The 25,649-nt window shown below is 45.8% G+C and overlaps 1 protein-coding gene across 1 annotated transcript; it reads right to left on the bottom strand.

Moving 5' to 3' along the window:
- Nucleotides 1–201: 201 nt before the first annotated feature.
- On the bottom strand, nt 202–19,359 carry LOC133380890 (E3 ubiquitin-protein ligase TRIM39-like). The gene is made up of 9 exons (XM_061619064.1): nt 18,610–19,359; nt 17,152–17,247; nt 11,908–12,117; nt 10,975–10,997; nt 9,464–9,570; nt 8,847–8,876; nt 8,089–8,409; nt 6,167–6,199; nt 202–1,948 (listed from the first exon to the last, which is right to left on the bottom strand). Exons 1-9 carry the CDS (start codon nt 19,075–19,077, stop codon nt 1,404–1,406), a joined length of 1,833 nt encoding a protein of 610 aa, XP_061475048.1. The 5' UTR covers nt 19,078–19,359; the 3' UTR covers nt 202–1,403.
- Nucleotides 19,360–25,649: the final 6,290 nt, after the last annotated feature.

Here is a 25,649-nt window from a genome sequence, read left to right as displayed (position 1 = left end):
TGCATTCACTATAGCTGTCCAATTTCCCTGCTTTTTAAAGTTTGATAGAAATAGCTGTGGGCTATAGGTACGTTCTTAAACCCGCAAGGCTTTTTGCCTATTAGTGAATATTCTTATGGTCTATGATAGGTTACTGTATACCATTAAATCCTATACAAGCATTACTGGAATATTCAAGAAATGAGGATCAACGAAATCATATTTCTTCAGCAGGAAATTTATTTAAGTGCAGCTAAAATGCTGCTGGCTGTGAAACAGTGATCTAATCATACTCCCTTGGTTTTAACAATGTATGGAATGTTGCAAAGATGACAAAACGGTAAGCGAGAGAGGGAAAAAGCAATTTGAAAACACATGCTTTCGTGTTTTCACTGATGACATAATTACTATTAAATTATATTTATAGATTTTATAAAAGGTTTTAAATGTTTATTTGAAGACTTACTACAAATTTAATATAAATGTATATGTATAGCACTAAAATTGTGCGTGTATGTATATTGTACATACATGGGACGGTAACGAACTGCTAGAGCAAGGATTTCCACTTGTGTAAAGGAACTTCTCAATGTCCTCTCCCCACGCACCTCCCCAAATCTGTTCTGGAGGCTTGGGGTAAAATCCCAAACGCTTTGGGGGGCATGTGGGGAGAGGAGAGGGGAAGTTGTGCCGCAGTTAAGTACATTTGCACAAGCAGACCGATTTAGTATGATACCACCCCATGTTTTTACTTTTGAATTTGAATAGGGTGAATGTATTTATATGTTGTATGTTTGTTATTATGCATAATTTTTTTTTAAAAGGGAAACAAGCGAGGATGGGGAAAGGTTCTGCTGCTCTTACAAGACTGCCAACATTTTTTATATGGTGTTCTCTTCTATGTGCTTCACGTGCATTACTTACCCACTTGCAATCCTTGTAATAACCCTGCAAGATTACTTGCTATCATTATATTGCAGATTTGGGGCGATAGGTGGTGGCTTGCCTGAGGCTGCAGCTCAATGACAGATCTTCTTGCCTTGCAGGCAGAAGGTCCCAGGTTCAGTCCCTGCCATCTCCAGGTAGAACTGGGAGAGACTCCCTGTCTGAAATCCTGGAGAGCTGCTGCAAGTCAGTGTAGACAGTATTGGGCGAGATGGACCAGTGGGTCTGACTCAGTATAAGGCAGCTTCCTATGTTCCTAAGGCTGCCTAATGAGTTCATGGCAGAGGCAACCTTCAAACCCAAGACTTCTTAATCCATAGTTCAGTCTTAGCCACTACTCTACAGCAGCCTTCGATTCCTTCCGATGCGTATGGATGAAATCTTTATCAGCAGGAAGGGGGGGGAATAACCTCTGGGTTGAGAGCTTGGCCTCTTCAACGTCATATTAGTCCTCCCCCCCCCCAATTCCTGTCCATAGACTACATTTGGGAAATGGTAGCGAGGTAAGCCGGGCTGCATAATCTGAGTTGGCAGGATCGGCTTCCAATACGGAAGAAAGCATGGACAGCTTCCCCCATGAAGGAGAGGGAATCAACAGCACACAGGACAACCCCACTGTGATAGTCTGAAAATGTAACCTGGCCCGTTTCATACTGTAGACCAACCTCGATCACGGTAGGGTCAAAGCTCAGAGCCAGAGGAGTCTTAGGGGAGGTATGAAGCCAGTAGTTGCCACTGCTAAATGACATGGCCCAGATCCCCTCATTGGGGTGCAGGTGAATTGGCCCCTTTCTTCTCACAGACTCAATAGCAATCCCAATAGCCCAAGGCCCCTCCTCCACCACCTCCACATTCCAGATGTGCCAGCCAAAGTTGAATCCTTCGCAACTCAGCACACAGCGGCTCTGTTCAAATCTCTGGGCACAAGGGTACTGGTTGAACAGGAAGTCGTCTCCCCATCTCACACTTTTGCCACTTCTGGAGACAACCAGGCAGGGATGGGCTGTCTCCTCATCAAAGGTCACTGTGGAGACAATACAGAGAATAGCTGAATGGCAGCAGTGGAATTTACTAAGGTCAGAAAAGCATTCTGGGCAATAAAACAAACCTCAGTATGTCAGAATGATAAGAAAGAAGCTTCCACTGTAAACTCCTTGGAGGGAGGGAGCTATCTTTTCATGTTTCTGCTACTCAGCACTATATTAACAGCACTGTGTCCAGACTGCTGTAGCTAAGATGGAGATGGGAGTCGACAAGGTGGCTTTAGACCAGGGGTAGCCAATGCAGTCTCTTCTGGATGATGCTGGACTCCAACTCCCATCAGCCCCAGCCAGCATGGCCAACGGTCAGGGATGGTGGGAAGTGGATTCCAACAACAGCCAGGAAGGCCACAGGTTCTTCATCTTTGGTTTCAGCAAGTTTCAATCAGTAATATGGGAAGAGCCACAGTGACTTATGTCAAAGAGCTGTTGCAAGACAGCTAGAAATGGATGTTAAGCTTACTAAACATTCTGAAGTGTTGCACACACACTAGTAATTGTTCGTATTGGTATGAAGGCCCTGTGAACATTCCAGAGTTACTTGGGGGGGGGGGAACCCCATCTTACGTCAATCTGCCCTTTGCTACTGGATACTGCTTAGGATGGCTGCTTGTAGGCCTGCTGTTAATATAATAACCAATGAAAATAGAAGCAAAAAACATGAAGGCTTTCATTCTCATCCATAATCCCAGAATGACACAAACCAATCATAGAAAATTGCAGAAGTAAAACAAATAAAAATGGCATTCTCTGCCTGACTGAGAAATAAGATGCATAAAGCTCTATTTGGGTGTTCAGTTCCCCATGCAATTAGAATTACATGAGGGAGCACAGGAATGCCCCCTCCACGTCACTCTGCTCAGCTCTACAGCTTTCCGTCTATTGGAGGGGCAACTTCTGAAGTAGGGTGCCTGATGTCAGGGCTGCGTCATGACTTTTGCTGCCTGAGGCAAAGGACAAGGTGGCGTCTCCCTCCATCCCACATACTTCAGGATATCTTCAGGGCTGGTGCCAGACTGCCGTGGGCCCTTGGACACCAGATGGCTGCGCCCCACCCGCACATCCATGCACTTTACTACACCTGGCCGCGCTACCTTTTGCATCACCATGTCAGCATGCATGCCTGCCATTACCCAAAATGACTGTGAGGTACACCATCTTGGGTGATGGCAGGCATGTGACAAAGTGCAATCAGGCATTTTTAAGTGTGCACCAGCTGCGCAGGCATGCAGTGATAGTGCTGTCTGGGAGAGTGGAGCTCCTGCTCCACAATCCGCACCACTGTCTAGTCATGCCCTGATGCTGGTGGGGATAATGGAGCGGGAGCTCCACCCTCCTAGCCACAGGGGCCCTCAGCTGGTGCCCATCCTGGCCATCCGCTGGTGCTGGCCCTGGATACCTTAAGGACCACCTGAGCCTTTAGAGCCCAACCCAATCTCTCAGCTCATCTGAAGGAGCAATATTAGTTGTCCCCCATGTTAACAGAGGCCTCGCAGGCCTGAACTATAAATCGAGGGTTTAGTGTCACAGATCCCATTCTATGGAACACTCTTCCAGCAGAGCGGCATCCTGGCTTTTGACTTTCAGGTATCTCTGGAAGTATGTAGTATGCAGTTGTTTAGTTTTTCTTGAGTAGCCAGTCATTATGAAGACTGTTTTGTACTGCTTTTAATGTTTGTTTATATAGTATATTGCTGTACAATGCCCTGATGTTTTATCAGGGTGCTATATAAATACTTTTGTACAGAAATAAATACCAAATTTGACCAAACTTTACATTGTATGTTACCTCCCATCCTACACTACACCAGAAGACAGCAGGCTAGTTTAGGGGGTGAAGAGCAGGTTAGATTAGGGAGCTCATGCAGAACAGCCAGGAAGGAGGCTGCCACGACCTGACACCTGAGACAGCTGCCTCACTCTACCTAATGGTTTTAAGATGTTTTTAATGTTTTGTTCTTTGTTTACCTCCCTGGGCTCCTTCTGGGAGGAAGGACGGGATAGAAGTTTCATTAACAACAACAACAATAATAATAATAGTAAGGCCAGCTGGCTCTCTGCTGCAGATATTGATGATGTGGCATCCATCTGCAGAGGATGATGTGACAAGGCATGGTGACATGAGGTAGTGAGGTTAGCCAGCATGTCCCTGCTTGGCCTCATGTGATTCCTGTAAAGGGGCTTTGACCCTTGGTTACACCAGGACTACTCAGGTTCACCCAAATCAAAATATCCCGGCAAGCAGCCAGTGCACCCTCCCTTGCCAAGGCTGACTAAACCAAACCAAACCAACCTTGCAAGGGAGCAGATAGACCGCCACCACCCCTTAACCAGTTCACACCTCTTTAGTCTAAGGGAAAGCCAAGGTGCCACTAGACTGGCAGAGATTCCAAGGAGCAAGAGCCGAACTGTACAGTCACTGCTCTGGAGCCTCAGACCCAAACCCAGTTCAGTACCTGGTGGCTTCTTGGTCAAGGTCTTAGAGCCACATTGTTTCCAATGTCACACACCAAGTAAACGAGGTAATTTATTAATGAAAGTAAGTGTGTATAAGAAAGAGCAGCATAACAATTCTTCTTAACCCAAAGATTTCCACAAAGGGTTAGGCATGAGCACGCCCACACAAGAAAATAGTGAGAAGATTTAAACACAGACATAAAATAACAAAACTAACTAGCCTAAGCTACATACTTACAAACATAGAAATATAAGACGCTGACCCTTCTGGCTCTTCATACCAGCAGATGTAACAAGGGTAAATTAGGATAGAAATGGGGCAACTGGCTACAAGGTAACCCTACTTTTATGAGAATTTGCCCAGCAACAGTGAGAGGGCTAATTAGCCAGTCATGATATCTTCTGGTGATGGAATAGACCAGAAGTTCACCACAAGGGCAGGCCTACTAATTTACAACCACTCAGACCTCTGACCTTGAGGACCAGGCACTGCCGATAACACAGCTGCCTCTCCCCAGCAATAACAAACTTCAGCTGAGACTAGCGAGACACCCTAATTTTTCCCAGCCTGATGAATCCCAGCAAACCATGCAAGATGTTCCTCACAGTACTTTATTTATTAAATTTATATCCTGCCCTTCCTCCCAGAATCCTTTAGGAGTAAACCATTTTAGTTTGGCCCACTCAGTTGTTCTTTCCAGTTCTAATCTCATAGGGCAACTGAATGTCAAAACAGGGCTTTAAATATTAGATAATGTACAAGGTGTAAATCCTACATTAAATGATATCTTAGTAAAATGTTTACCAATCCAGGACAAAATCTAACCAAAATTTAGCGTTTTTAAGCCTCCGTGATTTTAAGTGAAGCGTTAAGAATGTGCCAAGCAGCACACTCTTATATTTTATAGAAGAGCCACAGCTCGATAGTAGAGGATCTGCCTTGCATGCACAAAGTCCCAGGTCTAAGCATGTCCAGGTAGGGCTAAGAATCTCCCTTGCCTGAAACCCTGGAGATCTGCTGCCAATCAGCAGAGACAATATTGAGCAAGCAATAGTGGCTGGTGGCTCCAGGGCAGTAGAATCCACTCCAGGTTTTAGTTCAAACTTTCAGAGCACTTTGGACAGCTCCTCAAAAGTTTGGACTAAAGTCCAGAGCAGATTCCACTGCCCCACCGACAGAGAGCCATCAGCCGCCACTGTGAGCAAGATACGCCAATGGCCTAACTCAGTACAGGCATACCTCGCTTAACGTTGCTTCACTTAACGTTGCCTTGCTATAATGTACATGCTCCATACGTCCCCATACCCCACTTAACGTTTGCGCGCTTCGCAATAATGTACACTTTATTGGCATGCCGCTGCCATCTAGTGGTGATTGCGTGCAGTACAAGTGAAAACAATTGCTTCACTTAAAGTTTATTTTCACTTAAAGTATACTCTCAGGTCCAATTGCGAACGTTAAAGCAGGGTATGCCTGTATAAAGCAGCTTCCGATGTTCCTATGTGACTACTCAGAAGGAAACCCCACCAAGTTCAATGAGCCTTACTCCCAGGTACTTGGGTACAGCACTGCAGGCTAAATTTCTCCTATTGAAGATCTGTTCTAGCTTAGTTCTGAGGCTACTTCTTCATGTTGATTTTGCCCTCTTTCCAGGGAGGCAAGAGAGGCACGGCATGCATTGGTTCTTTCACCCCATTTGACAGCTCAGCGTCATTGCACCCACAAATTATCATCAAAAACTTACATGATTCAACGGTTGGGTGAAGATCCCAAGGTTCTAGTGAAGGAAAAATATGAGTAAGTAAGACCTCATGGAGTACAAAAGCAGCAGAGTAGGTAAGTTCGGGGAAACAATTTACAATACCACTATGCTTGTCATTGGGCTACCTGCCCAAGGTACCTTTAAATTGGCAGTTTGTCAAAGGAGGGGCCAAACAAGTGAGCCATCCCATTTTCTTACTCCGTAGCAATAGCCTGCAAATCAGGGATGGGGAACCTGGTGCCTCCCAGATGTCACTGGACTCCAATTCCCATCAACCATTGGCAGTGCTGGCTGGGAGGTGGGAGTTCAGCAACTTCCTGAGGGCCACAGGTTCCCCATCCCTCCTGTAAATAGTCCTGTCTATGGCCCCATCTGTTCTATACATTTAAAGCAGCAGCATACCACTTTAAAAAGTCATGGCTTTCCCCAAAGAATCATGGGAGCTGTAGTTTAAGGGTTCTGAGAGTTGTTGGGAAAACCCTCTTCCCCTCACAGAGCTGCAGTCTCCAGAGCTCACTGGGAAGAGGGGCTGATTGTTATACCACCCAGGGAACTGTAGCCCTGCAAGGGGAACAGGTGTCTCCTAACAACTCTCAGAGCCCTTAAGATGCTACAGTTCCCAGGATTCGTTGAGGGAAGCCATGACTAAACTGTCATGGCTTCCTCCAACAAATCCCGGGAACTGCTGTGGTATAATCCTGCTTTAAATGTATAGTGCAGATGGGACCTATAATTTCCTGGGTCATACAGGCAGACTGAAGCCACAGGCAACAATCAACCACCATCACATCAATATAATTATTTATTTATTGCCATTGGATGTGCAACTGCTCAAGAGGGTATGAGCACTACTAGTTGGCCTAATATAATATAAGCCTGCCCAGGTTTTCAGTTCATCAGGACAGCCCCTTCTATCAGTCCTGACAACAACTGAAGCATATTTGGTGGGAATTCAAGAGAGGGCCTTCTCAGTTGCTGCTCCCTAGCTCTGGAACTGCTTGCCAAGAGAAGGCCCTGCTAGCCCCATTTCAGGTGACCCTCTGCCTGCTGGGGAAGGCATTTTTCTTGAGACAGGCTTTTGGCTCATAAACTGACATGAAAATATGTGAAAAAATTATTAAACAGCCTTTCAAGCCACCACGGCAAACCACAGCACAGACAGGCATTCTCCTGGCCACCTCCGCTAGAATGTCCTTTCTCAGAGCAAGGCAAGCAAAAAGAATTGGAGGGGTGATGGAGACCCTCATCAGTGGTGACGGCAGCAGCAGGACCAGCACCCAGTAACAAGGGGCCTGAGGAACACCAATTCACCATTCGTTCACATCTGCTGCCTGACCCAATGATTTCATTCCCCCTCATGATTAGGCTGGACATTTTGCAAGAAATAAGTGTCTTTGCAAGAAATAAGTGCATTTGGAATGCTGGGAAGACTGGGCATGACCCACACCTTCAAAGCTCTCCTCAGATGGGAGGCCAGTCACTTCTACCTATAAAGGAAGGGCAGCATCTTATATGTAGGCATTCTTAAAGTAAAGAGCAATTATTTATATATCACAAGTGGGGAACTTGTGGCCCTCCATATGTTGCTGAACTACAACTCCCATCACCCCTTTTTTCCTTTTAGAACACAAAGTTGGTAACAAGAAGGATGCGTGTGGGAGGATTGTCTGAGAACTGATTTCCTTTCAATGCTCAGCTGTAAAGAGACCCCAAAAGAGTCTGGGCCACGCTCACCACCAACGTCTCTGTAGTTGCTAGATAATAAGCTTGGATTTTTTTTAAAAAAAGTCCTTAACTGTTGCAAACCAGAATTCCCAGCTCCATGTTCTTGTGGTCTCTTGGACATCAATATATACACAGAATTTTGCCCCTCCCTTCTCTCCCTCCCCCCTCCAATTTGTTACCTCTGGAATGTGTTCGCTGTTGTTGAGGGTGGGCAGGAGACCACGGAGCAGCTGGCCCACCTTGCCAGGCAGGTGAGTATGCGGCAGCTGGCCTACCTTGCCAGGCAGGTGAGTATGCGGCAGCTGGCCTACCTTGCCAGGCAGGTGAGTATGCAGCAGCTGGCCCACCTTGCCAGGCAGGTGAGTATGCGGCAGCTGGCCCACCTTGCCACTGCTGAGGATGGGCAGGAGATGGAGCCAAACAGCAGGTGCTTGGAAAGGCAGCAGCAGATGCATTCCTGGGCCGACTGAGGTGCTGTGGTGGTGGGCAGCGGTAGCCTCCTGCATTCAAAAATACCAGTCACACTGCTCCCCTTTGTTCTGTTGCTTTTAGTCTTATGCACACATCAGCTTTTTTTAAAAAAATGTTTTTAAGATGTCTTGAAAGCTTTTAAAAATGTTTTTAAAGATGTTTTGTTTTAATGTATTTTAAAGTCTGTTTTTATGATGTTTTAAAGTGCTTTTAGTGCTTTTGTTTGCTGCCCTGGACTCCTGCTGACAGGAAGCGCAGCATATAAATCAAATAGTAAAATAAATAAGTAAATAAATAAAATCAGACCATGCACACGAGGCTGAACAAAATGGGAGTTTCTCTCCAGCTGGCAGTGGTTACCTGCTGCTCTGCAACAGTGCCCAATCATGATGCCCAGCTTGCAAATCTCATGCCAGGTTCTGGACCGCATGCTTATTTCCCCATCTCAATTTGGATGCAAACTCACCTGCTGCTTCATTGGCCAGTTTTGGAGGTGCTAAAGGAGGGAAAGGGGAGAGGAATCTCAGAGAAAGTTTCAGATACCATCTGTGTTAGAATAGTTAACCCTGGACATACACACAAAACAACTAGGAAAAATTACTTCCTATTTTTGGAGAGGGAAACCAGAAAGACTGCTAGATTTAATTAATGGTTGCCAACTGTAATCCTGGAGGTAAAATTTCAACTGGTCATGCTGAGAGTTAAGAGGATACTTGTTTAATATTTAAACACATTTAAATTCATTCCCTATGACAGAAAATAGTCTTAGAAATAAAGTTTTATTCTCCTGCTAAACACTAGTAGCTTGTTGGGCCATTGGATAGTGAGATGAGGCACTCCAAAGGCTTGTAGATTTGTACAAGTATCTGATCTAATTATACCGGGATTATCACACACACACACGCACAGACAAGATCAAGAACCTGCTTCTTGAAATGCAAATACTGATATGTAGTTTGTGAACTGGGAAAGTGCTCCCATGTACAGTACATAACGTTGCAGTGGAAACTTCTGGTTCTTGGAGAGGGGGAGCTGACTAACTCACATGATTGTTATTATTCAAGTTAAAAAATAATTTGTTACCTGAAAACTCATTCAACTTGCTCTGAACCAACAGCATTTTTTCAGAGAACAACTTATCTTTCCTTTCCAGATCAGCTTTAGGTTTCCCAGATGTCTCTGTCTCACATCTGGAAAGTGCAGTATATGACTTAAAGCATTACCCTGTACAGCGCCCCAATTCCATTTTTGCACATACTTATGTTGCAATTATTACATGGCTACCTCACCTTTTCTCCAAGGAGACCAGAGTGGTAAACATGGTTCCCCTACCTTCATTTTTAATTCACAGCAACCCTGTGAGGTAGGTTAGGCTGGAGATGGCAACTAGCCAAAGGTCACCCCAAAAACGTCATTGCTGGGCAGGGAACTCAACTCCCCGAACAAAAGAATGGCCAGGAAGCACCACAGAAATTTCCACACGTTGGCTGTGGTATAAGCTGAGATATGCCCAAGCTTCAGACACCCATACATAGTCAGTTTCCTCCCCCCTTTGCACAAATGGCAAAACAAGCCAGAAAGCCACAGTAAACCGTGGCTTCCTGTTACATCCAACCTGGTAACTATGGTTAATGGAATCCAGGATCTGAAAGCCAACTTTTAAACTGTGGCTTCATATTCTGGCTTGTTCGGAAGCTATTAGCCAGTTTCCCAGTTCAGACATAAGAGGCAGCAGTGTGGTGTAGTGGTTAAGGTGTTGGACTACGACCTGGGAGACCAGGATTCGAATCCCCACATAGACATAAAGCCCACTGGGTGACCTTGGGCCAGTCACTGCCTCTCAGCCTCATGAAAACCCTATTCATAGGGTCGCCATAAGTCAGAATTGACTTGAAGGCAGTACACACACACACATGGTTAATTGTGGCTTCCCAGCTTGTTTCAGCACATGCGCAAGAGGAAGAGTTGCTGCGTGCGACAGCCTGAAGCTGCTACATACCTCAGCTTCTTGAAAATGTAAATGTACTGCCTTCAAGTCGATTCCAACTTATGGCGACCCTATGAATAGGGTTTTCGTGGTAAGCGGTATCCACAGGGGGTTTATCATTGCCTTCCTCTGAGGCTGAGAGGCAGTGACTGGCTCAAGGTCACCCAGTGAGCTTCATGGCTGTGTGGGGATTCGAACCCTGGTCTCCCAGGTCATAGTCCAACACCTTAACCACTACGCCACACTGGCTCTTGATGGTGATATTAAATTGTTTGAACGGGACCTTTATGATATGTCAAATCCTTTCCTGGATCACTAGGGGTCTATTAATTTGACCAGTCCCGTTTTACATGTTGGGATTCCAGCATTAAATACCACCACCCACTCCTAACATTTGCTGTAGTGATGAATTACAGAAAATATTGACAGTCTATTCACTGATACAGAGCAGCAGATGGCATTGGCCAAGTAAATGTGACTAGTGGGACAGAAAACTGCTTCACTTTCATGACAAATGTGGTTGCCTGGGATAGCTACCTCAATCTGCCTAACAGCATAGCCAGTTCCAATTGCCCCAATGTTGCAGAATACGAGAAACCAGGCTTACCTGCTCAGCAAGAGATCAATGTCCTGGACAGAAGGGAGAGGAGAAAAGATAAAAAGATCAGCCCCACTTTTTAAATTTATTGAATTACATTTAGCGCTATCTCTGATGTATTTAGTACATTTATAACCTCTCTGTCTTCCGTCATGGAACTCAAGGCAATGTACATGGGGTTCCTAGACTATCCTCTAGTACTTAAAAGAGCCCGAGCACAGGCCCAATGCACAAATTGTCATAAAATATTTATTATTGATTATTTTATTGTTAAATGGCTCTGAGATTTTTATTTTTTATAGGAAGAGATTCACAACTGAAATGTAATACATAAAGCAATAAAATATGCAGATGCTGATTTATAGGTAAAGATGCAGATTTAGGCCAGCTTCAGAGGTTGCTGTCTTGACTCTTGCTGTCAGGGCTTAATTTGCCTTTGGGCAAATTAAGAGGGTGGGTGGCTGAGGTCTCACCAGTGCTGTGCTGTGTAGCACACCCAGTCACCCTGTAAGCAGAGGTTTTTAAAAGGGAAGGAGCAAGAGACTCTGAAAAGCATGATGGATCAGATTCCATAACTTAATATCGCTTAACCAAAATATCACAAATCTGAGAATAGCCCTTAGACCACAATCAGACTACAATCTTTCTAGTGGCATGGAAGAGGTGGCAGAATGAGAGAAAAAATCCTTTTCAGTCATCCCTAAAGTATTAAGTGCCACCATGAGGACTAGAAGATTGCGTCACAGAAAAAGAAATAGGAAAACCTTCAGGATGCCAGATTTAAAACCAGATTCACTTTTTCAGCATGAACCAAACAGTATGCAGAACATATGCAGCCACAACAATGGGATCCTGAAGTTTAGTACTGGATAAAACATGTAGGGTTTATAATTCTCCTTTTGCTATATAAATGCTCTATGGCACTTTCGGGTACAGTCTCACCTGCAAGAATTCAAAGGCAGACTGCAGACACTTCCCTTCTATCTCTTGTATCAGCTTAGCGAGATGAGAACTGCGCTCTGAGAAGTCACTGGCAATTTCATCAAACATCTTCATGTTCTCTTCACAGGCATCTAGCAGGGCCAACCAGGTCTTGGGTTTTTCTTTTGGAAGCATGCACACAATGTGCTGCCTGGTGCATCCCATACCTCTCTACAAAGAGCAGAGAACGAAAGACATGTCAAGTCCAGATTTAACGTGCTGTTATTGTTTCATCCCCAGGGAAACAAGTACAAGCAAGCAAACAGAGCAAGCTGTTCCCAGGGCTTATTCATTCCACCATAACAAGCAGAACATGCCCTATGTTGACGAGGGAGATCGCGTTGAGGCATTTTGGGCCTGGTGGGTGCCCGGGCCTGCGCCTCCAGGCGGCCGCGGGTGATCTCTGTCGCCGGGTTGCTGTTACGTCGGCGTTTCTGGAGTGGATGAGGTGGTTGAGCAAGAACGTGGAGTGACAGATCAGGGTGCTGCCTGCCTGCCCCCTTGTGGCTTGTACACAAGGGAAAGGAGAAAGAGTGCCATTAATACGCCAACTCTGACTGCCTTGGAAGAACTGGACTGTACAGGGAGGTGGTCAATAACGGATTTAGATAGCTTTGCATGGATTGTTGGGGGGGGTGAGGGATTCTGTTGAGGCCCAGGCGGGAGGGGGACATGTGCAGAGCGGAGAGGGTCCCTGTAGGGAGGGTGGGAAGCCACGACATTAAGAGGCTAGGCGGCAGATGCCGGAGAGGCGCCAGGCCAGTATCGGGGAACAAGGGATAGATGCATAATATCCATCCCCTGTTCCGGGCCTGCCCACCACCAGAAGATAACTGGGGGATGTACAGCTCCATCCAATCTTCGACTGCTGTTGTGTAATGCCAGGTCTGTAGTACAGAAAACATCCCTCATCCATGACATGATCGTGGATGAGAACGCAGACCTGATGTGCATTACGGAGACCTGGCTGGGTGAGGCCTCAGCTCCTGTGCTTGAGGCCATGTGTCCAGCCGGTTTCCAGTACGCACAGCAGCCAAGGATTGGTAGGCGGGGAGGGGGAGTGGCAGTTATCTATCGGGGTCCTTGATTTTTGCCAGACCCCCTCTCCACGAGACCAAGTTGTTGATTGCATGTACTGGAGGTTGGGCCCTAAGGGCAGTTTAGGGATTCTCCTTGTGTACCGCCCACCCCGCTGCACAGCTGACTCCCTGACCGAGGTGCTGGAGGTTGTCTCGGACGTGCGGGTTCTTTCCCCTAACCTGTTGGTTTTGGGGGACTTTAACCTGCATGCCGAGACGGATCTCATAGGAGCCCCTCGGGATTTCATGGAAACCATGACTTCCTGGGAACTGCACCTTAGTAATTTTGGGCCCACCCATGTAGCCGGTCATGCTCTCGACCTTGTATTTGTCTCGGGAGGGGGAGGCAGTGCTCTGAAAATGGGGGCTATTTCTTCAAACCCCGTGTCATGGTCAGATCACTATCTGGTGAACATGGACCTCTTATTGCCACACACCCTCCGCAGGGGACAGCGACCTATTAGGATGGTCCGCCCCAGACGCCTGATGGAGCCAGAAGGATTCCTGACTGCGCTGGGAGATTTGGAGCTGTCTGAAGGTCGCCCGGTCGAAACCCTGGTGACAGAGTGGAACAGGCAGATCACTGGGGCGATAGACCGGGTGGCTCCGAAACGTCCTCTCCCCCTGAATAGAACTCAAACCGCACCTTGGTATACACCACGTCTGCAGGGTCTGAGGCAGGAGGTGAGACGACTAGAACGCCGGTGGCGGAAATCTCACTCCGAAGACGATCGGACACTGGTTAGAGCAGCAATAGTGGCCTACCAAGTGGCAACAAAGAGAGCAAAGAGAGCTTTCTTTGCTGCCTCTATTGCATCCGCAGAATGTTGTCCCAGGAGATTGTTCCAAGTGGTCCGTAGCCTGGTCGGTCCAGTTGCGCAGGAACCCATGGAGCACTCTAAAGCCTCCTGTGACGCATTTGCAAAACATTTTGCTGATAAAATCGATCGCCTGAAGAGCTCGATTCCGTACGCCGTGGATACAGGAAGCAGGCCAGAGACGGCCAGTTGCTATCCGGTCCGGTGGGATCGGTTTCAGCCTCTTCCCTCTGAGGAAGTGGACAAGGCGCTCTCTACTGTGAGACCGACCACCTGTTAGTTTGACCCTTGCCCCACGTGGCTCATTGTGGGCTGCAAAGAGAGACTGAGTGCAGGGATCAAGGCGGTGGTAAATGCTTCCTTGGAAGAGGGTGCATTGCCATCTGCCCTCAAGGAGGCGGTAATAAAGCCCATCTTGAAAAAGCCCTCCTTGGATCCCCAAGATCTGAACAACTTTCGCCCAGTCTCTAATCTACCATTCTTGGGCAAGGTGATCGAACGTGTGGTGGCCAAACAGCTACAGACACACTTGGAGGAAGCAGATTATTTAGATCCATTCCAATCGGGCTTCAGGACTGGTCATGGAACTGAAACAGCCTTGGTCGCTCTGGTGGATGATTTGAGGAGGGCGTTGGATAGGGGAGAACACTCATTCCTCGTCCTCCTGGATCTCTCAGCGGCTTTTGATACTGTTGACCACGGTATCCTCTTGGATCGCCTGGAGGGAATGGGAATTGGAGGCACTGTTCTACGGTGGTTCCGTTCCTATCTCTCTGACAGGCACCAACGGGTAGCATTGGGAGAGGAGGTTTCAGACCCTTGGCCTCTTAATTGTGGTGTGCCACAGGGTTCTATCCTCCCTCCCATGCTATTTAACATCTATGTAAAGCTGCTGGGGGCCATCATCAGGAGATTTGGGTTGCAGTGCCACCAATATGCGGATGACACTCAGCTCTATCTCTCATTTAAGTCCTCACCGGAGTTGGCTGTGGATACTACTTCCAAGTGCCTGGAATCCGTAAGTGAATGGATGGGAGGAAACAGGCTGAAACTGAACCCCGACAAGACCAAGGTACTGCTTGTGGGAGACAAGAGAAGATTAGGAGACATTGACCTGGTGCTGAATGGGGTAAGATTGCCCGTAAAGGACCAGGTTCGCAGCCTCGGGGTCATTCTTGACTCCCAGCTGTCCATGGAGGCTCAGGTGTCAGCAGTGAGCCGGGCAGCTTGGTATCAATTACGTCTGATACAGAGGCTGCGACCCTACCTTCCGGTCCATCTGCTCCCGCAGGTGGTGCATGCCCTGGTCTCCTCTCACTTAGACTACTGTAATGCGCTCTACGCTGGGCTACCCTTGAAGACGGTTCGGAAATTACAACTGGTACAGAATGCGGCGGCATGGTTGATCAAGAACGGCCGCCGCTGGGATCATATCACTCCACTGCTGGAAGATCTACACTGGCTACCAGTTGTCTACTGAGCCCAATTCAAGGTGTTGGTGTTAACCTTTAAAGCCCTATACGGTTTCGGTCCAGTTTATCTAAAGGAGCGCCTCAAGCACCACCAAATATGCCGCCTGACGAGATCACCCTCACAAGACCTTCTCTCGGTCCCACCAGTGAAAACAGCTAGGCTGCTGCGGACCAGAGAGAGGGCATTTTCGATTGTGGCCCCCACCCTCTGGAACTCTCTCCCATATGACCTTCGCCATGCCCCCTCCCTGGTAGGTTTTCGCCAAGGATTAAAAATGTGGCTGTTTCAGCGGGCATACAGGATTCCTAGGCAATTTTAGTTTTATAACGTACAGATGTGGGTGGGCTGATTAACTGAAGACTGATGTTACAATTGTATTTATATGTGGTATCTTATTTTAATCTATGTACGCCGCCTAGAGTGACCGTTTATTCGGCCAGATAGGCGGCCTAAAAATATTTTTTTATTATTATTATTATTATTATTTAACCTAATCGTCAGTGAGGTGGCAGGGCTGTGGAGTCGGAGTCGTGGAGCAATTTTGGGTGGAGTCGGAGTCGGTAGAAATGTACCGACTCTGACTCCTTCATAAATGGCAAATGTATATTAACTAGTAATAACAAATTTACTGTAGTAAAATGGTAGCACAAGGCATTTCATCACCACCACGTGAATCCAGAGCTTGGAAAAGTTACTTTTTTGAACTACAACTCCCACAAGCCCAATCCCTGGTTTAAAATGCAGCACAGGGTAGGATGAGCAGTTTCTGTTGAATGGAAATCACTTCCCCCTCCTTCAGCAAGGTGCAAAGCTGCTTCTAAAGGGCTTTCAAACTGCCCAGCACTCTGCTTTGAAATTCCAATGATAAGAGCTTCAAAGCACAGTATCAGCTGGCATGACTATGACAACAGGTGATTGACAGATGGGTGGCTTCACCCACATGCCAAGTTTGGCTCGCTGGCCAGAAAAGGTTTCCCACTGCTGATCTAGAGGGTCACAGGTCCCTCATCCCTGAACTACAGCTGGCACCTTTTATGCACATCACCAAAATGAATGAATATTCGGGCATAAGTCATTGGATAATATAAGCCACAGGATAGCAACTGGCTATATACCTGTAGAACTCAGAGCATGTACCTCTTACTCAAGCAGCTAAACTCTTATTTGAAAAATGGTATCATTCACATATTTCTGGCAATGTGTCCCCATAAATAACACTACAGATAAAAAAGAAACCTGTTGATAAATACCTCCATGTAAGAATTTCCACATGAGAGCCAGTGTGGTGTAGTGGTTAAGGTGCTGGACTACAACCTGGGAGACCAGGGTTCAAATCCTCACATAGCCATGAAGCTCACTGGCTGACCTTGGGCCAGTCACTGCCTCTCAGCCTCATGAAAACCCTATTCATAGGGTCGCCATAAGTCGGAATCGACTTGAAGGCAGTTCATTTACATTTTTAAGAATTTCCACATTTAAAAGCTGGGGAAAGACAATGCTACTTCTGCTAAGAATTTACTTATTTAATGCCAGTATGCCACTCTCAGAGTGTGGCCACACTTGACTGGGCCTGATGGGGAGGTGTAATCCAAAATATCTGGAGGGCACCAAGTTAGTAAAGGCTGATTTACAAAATCAAAGGAACAAATAGAAGGTAATTTCATTACTTAAACATTTGGAGTCTACACAGACATTCAGCTTTCCCCAAACTGATGCCCTCAAGATGTTTTGGACTATAACTGATAGGGCGGATGGGAGCTGTAGCTCAAAACATCTGGAGTGCTCAAGCTGGAGAAGGCTGCATTCAATGAATAGCAGATAGGGATCCTGCCTACCTTCATTTCCTGAATTTTTTTCTCATTGCACCATTTTGTCTTCAGAATTTTGTCTCTCTCCTCCTTCAATGTTGTCAAGCAACTGTGGATTTGATCCTAAAAGAAAGAGGACACTTGACCTTCAGATCTTGTAAGTTTGTTTATTATTTAAACAATTTATAAAGTGCTTAAGCAAAGAGGTCTCTAAGCAGTGTACAAACAACATTTTACAAAAAACACAGCTAAAATCCACAAAACAATTTAAAAACAAATATACATAAAACTATCTTCACTAATATAAGCCTAGTGGATTGTATCCAATGAAGTCGTCCTGTTAACACAAGGACCTCCTCCTCTCCCTGTGCAAATTTCTAAATATGTTCTTGAGGGCTGGGGGTGTCTCTAGAACAGATGGAGGGGCAGAGTCCTGTTGTGCAGGCTTAAGTCCTTGCACTAACAGGACAGCTTTGTGGGAAACAACCCACTAATTTTAATGGGTCTTCTGACTTGGGCCCCATCTGCACTAAATATATAAAGCAGTATCAAAACACTTTAAACACTTATGGCTTCCCCCAAAGAATCCTGGGAACTATCCTTCATTGGGGTAATGAGAACTGTTGAAAAAAATGGAAATGGACTGCCTTCAAGTCGATTCTGACTTATGGTGACCCTATGAATACCCTATTCATGGTGAGTGGTATTCAGAGGTGGTTTACCATCGCCTTCCTCTGAGGCTGAGAGGCAGTGACTGGCCACCCGGGTTGTAGTCCAGCACCTTAACCACTACGCCACACTGGCTCTTGAAGGTGATATTAAATTGTTTGAAAGGGACACGTTCCCCACCATCGAGTGATGCATTCATGGTTCCAATGTATTCGGAAATGGATGGAGATTTCTGGTTAAAAAGCGGACCCTTCTCTTTGTTGGAATGTATGAGGTTCAACTCCAACTTGGTGGGTTGAGGCTGCATGGGGGTTAATAAGGGTAACTAGAGAGAGCTAGACCTCTTGCTGGTTAAGGCTATACCTATCCCTTTGAGTCTCCTCCCTTCCTGCTAGACTGATAAGCAAAGGAATGTTGAATCCCAGTTCCTTCCCACCTCTCTCTGTTGTTCACTTTCTCTCGAGACGGGTGCAGACATCTTTTCTTTGTCTCTCCTCTCAACCAGGATGAGGGCAAGTACTGGGACCAGTGCTTGTTTCTCCAGCATAGACCAGTTAAGCTAGATATAGGACTCTTTCCTATCAAGCATGTACTTCCAGAATAAAGTAGTTGTTTCTTATTTTAAAGCTTAAAGTCTCTGTCTGACTAATTTGCAGGGAAGGTAGAATCTTAGCAAAGATTCATACACACACACTAAGCTCGCTCAATATTCTCCGTTCCGCAGCGCATACACAACTTTGCTACGCCTCTCAATAAAGAGCAAATTCCGACACTCTTCTCACCCCCCCCTCAAGGTAAAGTGTGTTCTTTACTTACTTTGTAATCCTGGACAGCCTCGTCTATGGGCAAAGCAGTGTGTGCTTTATGAGCTCGGGATTCTCGGCAGACCAGGCAGATGAAGCTTCTGTCCTCCAGGCAGAAGAGTTTGAGGGCTTCCTTGTGCTTCTCGCACGCCTTCGGGGCTCCCTTTGGCTTCTCGCACGCCTTCTGCTCTCCATCGGCCTCGCTCACTCGTTGCTGGCGGAACCGTTGGATCAGGTCTGCCATATTCCCCAAACGCCTGTTTGGCCGGAGGTTGTCCCAAGGGAAGGCTTTCCTGCATTGAGGACAACAGGAGCGGCTGTGATCCGACCCGTCCTGGCACTGGGTGATGCAGACCCGGCAAAAGTTATGCCCGCAGTCGATGATCATCACCGGGTCCTGGAAGTAATCCAAGCAGATGGAGCAAGTGGCTTCATCCTGGAGAGTGACAGACGGATCCTCCTCGGCAGCAGCGGCTGCCATTGATGCATCTCCTTGCCTGCAAAGCGCGGGGTCGGGGGCTGCACGAAGAGAGTTCCGCCGCTGTGGGTCAGCGAGCGGGGTAAACTTGGGGCAGAAAGCTGGAAAGCCTCCTCCCTCCTCTTTGCCCGCCACCCGCAAGTTGTAGACGTGGCGGAAATGAAGTGCTGGTGGCCCGAACCCGAAAACGAAAGTGAAGATGCAAGAGGATACTGGCAAAGAAGGCGCCAATGGGCTGGAAGGAAGTGGGCGTTTAGTCGAAGCGGGAAAATGTCCATAGGGGACAAAAGGAATGTAACTTCCCGGAAATTTCACATGCAAGAAGAAAAACAATGTTTACATACGCATGCACAGTGCTTTTTTTGGGGGGGGGGGTTGATAAAAGTGCTGTGTGTGCCAGGGTAACAAACAATGCTTACCACGGGCAGGCAAACAACAAAGCTGCCGGTACTCGATACCGATGAGTTCCTTCACAAAAAACACACTGTGCATGCATGCACCACTTTTATTTCTGGAAAGTTTCCATCCCGCTCTTCCTTCAAGGAGGGAGCACAAGGTGGCATACCATGTGGTCCTCCTTAATCACACCTTTTCTTTCTGAACTGTTGGTTTTAATTTGTAACATTGAGTTTTTGGAGTGTGGAACTAAAATAACATGCACATATTCATATATGTTTTTCATGTTGCATTTTAAATTGTTGTAACTTGCCCTGGGAGTGGGACCTCAGGATGAAGGGTGGGTTATTATTATTATTATATTATATTTATTTATTTATTGCATTTGTATACCGCCCCATAGTCGAAGCTCTCTGTGCGGTTTACAACAATTAAAAACATTAAAGACAAATATACAAATTTAAAAACACATTTTTAAAAGCAATTTAAAAACACATGATAAAATGCCTGGGAGAAGAGGGAAGTCTTAACCTGGCACCAGAAAGATAACAGTGCTGGCACCAGGTGCACCTCGTCAAGAAAATCATTCCATAATTTGAGGGCCACCACTGAGAAGGCCTTCTCTTTTGTTGCCACACTCCCAGCTTCCCAGGCACCCGGAGGAGGGCCTTTGATGTTGTTCGTAGTGTACGGGTGGGTTTGTGTCAGGAGAGGCGTTCCATCAGGTATTGTGGTCCCAAGCTGTGTAAGGCTTTATAGGTTAAAACCAGCACCTTGAATCGAGCTCGGAAACATACAGGCAGCCAATGCAAGCGGGCCAGAATCGGTTTTATATGTTCGGACCGTCTGGTCCCTGTTACTAATCTGGCCACTGCATTTTGCACAAGCTGCAGTTTCTGAACCGTCTTCAAAGGCAGCCCCACATAGAGCACATTGCAGTAATCTAACTTGGAGGTTACCAGAGCATGGACAACTGAAGCCAGGTTATGTCTGTCCAGATAGGGGCGTAGCTGGGCCACCAACCAAAGTTGGTAGAAGGCACTCTGTGCCACCGAGGCTACCTGAGCCTCAAGTGACAAAGATGGTTCTAGGAGAACCCCCAAGCTACGAACCTGCTCCTTTAGGGGGAGTGCAACCCCATCCAGGACAGGTTGGACATCCACCATCCGGTCAGAGGAATCACCCACTAGCAGCATCTCAGTCTTGTCTGGATTGAGCCTCAGTTTATTAACTCTCATCCAGTCCATTGTTGCAGCCAGGCACTGGTTCAGCACATTGACAGCCTCACGTGAAGAAGATGAAAAGGAGAAATAGAGCTGCGTGTCATCAGCATACTGATGGCAATGCACTTCAAAGCTCTGGATAACCACACCCAACTGTTTCATGTAGATGTTGAACAACATGGGGGATAGACTCCATACTGGAGAGCCCAGGGTGCCGAGCAATGTTCCCCAAGCACCACCTTCTGGAGCCGACCCGCCAAGTAGGAGCGGAACCACCGCCATGCAGTCCCTCCCACTCCCAATTCAGCCAGTCTTTCCAGAAGGATGCCATGGTCGATGGTATCAAAAGCCGCTGAGAGATCAAGGAGAATCAACAGAGTCACACTCCCCCTGTCTCTCCTGACAGAGGTCATCATACAGGGCGACCAAGGCTGTTTCCGTGCCAAAACCAGGCCTGAAACCCAGATAATTGGTCTCATCCAAACGTGTCTGGAGCTGGCCTGCCACCACTCATTCAAGGACCTTGCCCAGGAGTGGAACAATTGCCACCGGCCTATAGTTATTAAGATTTTCTGGGTCCAGGGAGTGTCTTCAGGAGTGGTCTCACTACTGCCTCTTTCAGGCAGCCAGGGACCACCCCCTCTCGCAGAAAAGTGATGCATTAATCACTTCCCTGGCCCAGCCGGCTGTTCTATCCCTGCTAGCTTTTATTAGCCAAGAAGGGCAAGGACCCAGCACAGAAGTGGTTCCACAAACCTGTCCAAGCACCTTGTCAACGTCTTCAAGCTGTGCCAACTGAAACTCATCCAAGAAATCGGGACAAGGCTGTGCTCTGGATACAGCTTACCATTTTCTGATTAATGATCAGTCAATTAATTCTGATTAATCAAGAGGGTTCAAGATTATGGGAACATGGAATCATGAGATTAACTACATATAACAGCTAAAAGCAGATAGGAATTTTAAGACATAAACAGAAACAAGGCACATAGAGCATGCTGGGTCAAGAGTTTTAAAGAGAAAGTTGATGAACACAGAGATTTTTTTTTTTTTTGTAAGACAGTTTGACAAATGTCTAAATGAGGAATCTATGAGAGGGAAATGGCGTACTGTGTTAGAAGACCAAATCTGGATGGAAAAGCATGACAAGGAACTGGGTGAGATGTTATCACTGAGGAAGAAACAAAGATCTGGGGAGCCAATCAGAAAAACACTCCCTAAGGTGGGTGGAGATAGTAAAAGGGGATAAATGTCTTTTTATACAAGTGGTAGAGAGAGGTGGGTAAGATCTGGAATGGAGGAACTATGCCAGTAAATACAGGAAAGAAGCAAGACAGACCTGGGCTTAAGACACACAAGAACCTTTTGTATGTGTTTATTCTTGTATCAGTTATTTCTTACTTACGCTTTAGTCTATGATCTATCACTGTTTGATTCAGAAGGTTAGGAGACTCCAGTGAACTCCAGGTTCACATCTTCCAGCAGGGTCGTAGGATCCCTATTGCAGAGTGTTGGGGTCACATTATAAAAATGTCTCATAATTAGAAAGTGGCTTTATAAATATCTTAAACCAAGGGTACAGGCCCGAAGTACAAATGTACATAAATGTATTGAGTGCCTCTGGGCAAATTATGATAGTAAACGTAAGAAGAACCTTGCTGGATCAGGCCAAAGGTCCATCTAGTCTAACACTCTGTTCCCACAGTGGTCAATCAGATGCCCCTGGGAAGCCCACAGCAGAATCTGAGCACAAGTTTCTCTCCAAGAATCCTAGCAATACATATTAAAAGACATACTGCCCCCAACACTGGAGGCAGAACATAGCAATCGTGACTAGTAGCCATTGATAGCATTATCCATGAATTTGTCCAATCATATTTTAAAGCTATCACTATGGGAGCAAATTCCAAAGTTTAAATATGCGCTGCTTGAAGAAACACTTTGTCCTGAATCTTCCAACTTTCAGCTTCATTGGATGTCCCTAAGTTCTAGCAGTATGAGTGAGAAAAACTGCTCTATCTGCTTCCTCCACACTATGCCTGATTTTATACACCTGCTCTCTCATATCCCCTTTTCTCTAAACTAAAAAGCCCTAAATATTGGACATGCACTGCCTCTGTTGTCATTCCAGCACCTACTGAAGATCTTCCTCTTTCAACAAACCTTTTAAGTAGAGACCTTATCCCAGTCTGCATCTGTACTGTAATTGTTTTTAAGATGTTTCTAAAGATGTTTTAGGCTCCCTTTGGGAGAAAAGGTGCATTATAAATATAATAATAAATAAATCAAACAAATATTGCAAGCTTTCCTCATAGGGGAGTTGCTCCATCCTCTTGATAATTCTGGCTTCCCTTTTCTGAACCTTTTACAGCCCTACAATATCTTTTTTGGTGTGAGGCAACCAGAACTATACATAGTATTCAAGTGTGGTCGCTGTCATGCCAGCCTGCCTGCCTTGCCCTGGCCTGCATTTAAAATGGCTAAATCCCAAAGCCTTGTGGGGAATTTTTCCCCTTGACATCTTTTTTGTTAACTTGCTAGCAAGCAGTTAAACATTTGATTTTCTTTCATCACTGTGACTTGGTGATTTTACAACACAGCTGTATCAGCTTACAGTTAGCTTTGCACCTTCTTATCAGCAGAAGGGGCCTGGTTCCATCAAGGCCGTAAAACTCCTTGCTTTGTTATGGGAAACCAAACATAGTTTTTTCATCCCTTTGATGAAAATGTTAATTGGTTAATTGTCTCCGGCTGGGAGGGAGATTTCATCCATAAGAAGAGGCTCAGAATTCTGGGTTAGTTGTCCCACCTTGTCTCTTGGTGATGTTCTGTTGTGGCTCCATTTGCCATCCTGACTTGCAACTCCCTGAGGGGAAGAAGGCTATCCAGCTAGAGATCCTATGCTCTGCAAGTATAGCTTAGGCCAGACAGCTTTGTTATTTTTGATTTGTGCCAAGAAACTTACTGTTTTTCTTACCAAACCTTACCCATTTGGGGCGTATGGTAACAGGATCCAATTTACTGCTCAAACTTACTTTTGTGCACCTCTTTGTTTTTGTAACCTTTTTATGCTTTTCTTATTTTCTTTTTTTAATAAACGTTAATTACTTTAACCAACATGTGTTCATTCCAGAGAAAGGGGTCAGTTCCTAAATTCAGTCCTTGCCATTTGACCACAACTACCATGTAACAGAGAAACGTTTTCCTGAGACTTCAGAAGGGACAAGGAGTAAAGCTAGGCTCTGGTCCTGAGGAGCTCTGGTGTTTAATTGGGCTTTGGGGTTCCCTTTGCCCCAGAGTAGTTAACCAGTTGAAGGGTGGTGGCAGTACTACCTTGCAGGGTTGGTGTCAGTGTGCACAACCTTGGCAAACCAGGATTTGCTGGGATCAATTGCCCAAGGCTGGGGATTGACTCCTGGGACAGTGAGAGCAGACGGGGAAGGGGTCCCCGCTTTCACTACAGTCGCACCATAGAATTGTATAACAGCATGATGGTATCAGCCGTTTTATTTTCAATTCCTTTCCTGATGATCTCTCACATGGAATTCACAGCTGCCACACTGGGTCAATATCTTCATTGGACTATCCACTACAGCCCCAAGGTCTTGTTCCTGGTCAGTCACCACCAGTACAGACCCCATAAGCATATATGTGAAATTTTGGGTTTTGTCCTGACGTGCATCACTTAACTTTACACTTGTTTACATTGAATTGCATTTCCCATTTTACTGCTTAATCACACAATTTGTATAGAACCTTTTGGAGCTCTTCACATCTTTGCTTTAACCATCCTGAACAATTTAGTATTATCAGCAAACTTGGCTATTTCACTGCTCACCCCTAACTGTAGATAAGGGGTTCCCATGGACTACTTGAAAATTGCTGAGGGTTTTGGCACACCACTTCGTGATTTTTCTGCCTGTTGTAGCCATTGTAATTCCACAGAATTCAAACTATAATAAATAAAATACAGTATGAGGAATGAAAGAAACTATAAAAATGCAATTCATACTAACAGGAATAGTTTGAATATTCAATACAATGCATGAATAGTCAATGCAACAGATGTGCCATCTCCCATCTTCAACCACAAATACCCAAACATGCCGTGGACCACCTGAATGAAACTCATGACCACAGTTTGAGAACTCCTCCTCTAGACCATTTATGAGCAAGTTAAAAAGCACAGGCCCCAACAGTCATTCTTGACTCTACTTTCTATATCCCTTCATTGGAGGAACTGTCCTTTTATTCCTGCTGTCTGCTTCCTGTTACTTAATCTGCCTCCATTGTTAGAGACAGTATGCTTTTGAATGCCATTTGCTTGAAACTGCAGGAGGGGCGAGTGCTGTTGTGCTCTCCCTTCTTACGTGCTTCCTAGAGTCATCTGTGAGAACAGGACGCTGGACTAGATGGCCTAGTGGCCTGATCTAGCAGGTTCCTCTTATGTGATCAGTTACTGATCTACAAGAGGACCAGTACTGGTGAATGGGTGGGGTCTTACAGGGATTGCACTTTGCAGTGTGCTCAGATGCTGTGTATTCAAAGTAAAACCAAATTTTAAGTTTTAAAACAGGAGGAAGTGGCAGGAGACCTGGGGCCTGACGCAAAAGATCTAGGGGTCAGGACTTTGTGTTATCCCTTAACAATACTCTTGTCTTAAACATGTATCTTAAAAATATGTAAACCAACATTGTCACCTTTGTGGACCAATTTTAAATATAGACCGTTACTTCTTAATTGGTCATCCCTATCTTATTATTTTGTTGGGGGTGGTGGTGTTTTTTTATTATTCTTCTATGGTCATTTTTTATAGTGTTTTTGTCATGTGGTTCTGCTTTTTTAATTTTTGTATATTGATTTTTTGTAAGATGCCTTGAGTCTTTTTAAAAGAGAAATCTAGCAAGCTAACTAAAATATCATACAAGTCCAGCATAAAAATTGCTTGAGACAAAA

Source organism: Rhineura floridana, chromosome 3, assembly GCF_030035675.1.
Source record: "Rhineura floridana isolate rRhiFlo1 chromosome 3, rRhiFlo1.hap2, whole genome shotgun sequence".
Classification (NCBI taxonomy): Eukaryota; Metazoa; Chordata; class Lepidosauria; order Squamata; family Rhineuridae; genus Rhineura; species Rhineura floridana.
This window is presented reverse-complemented; position numbering and strand designations above follow the sequence as displayed.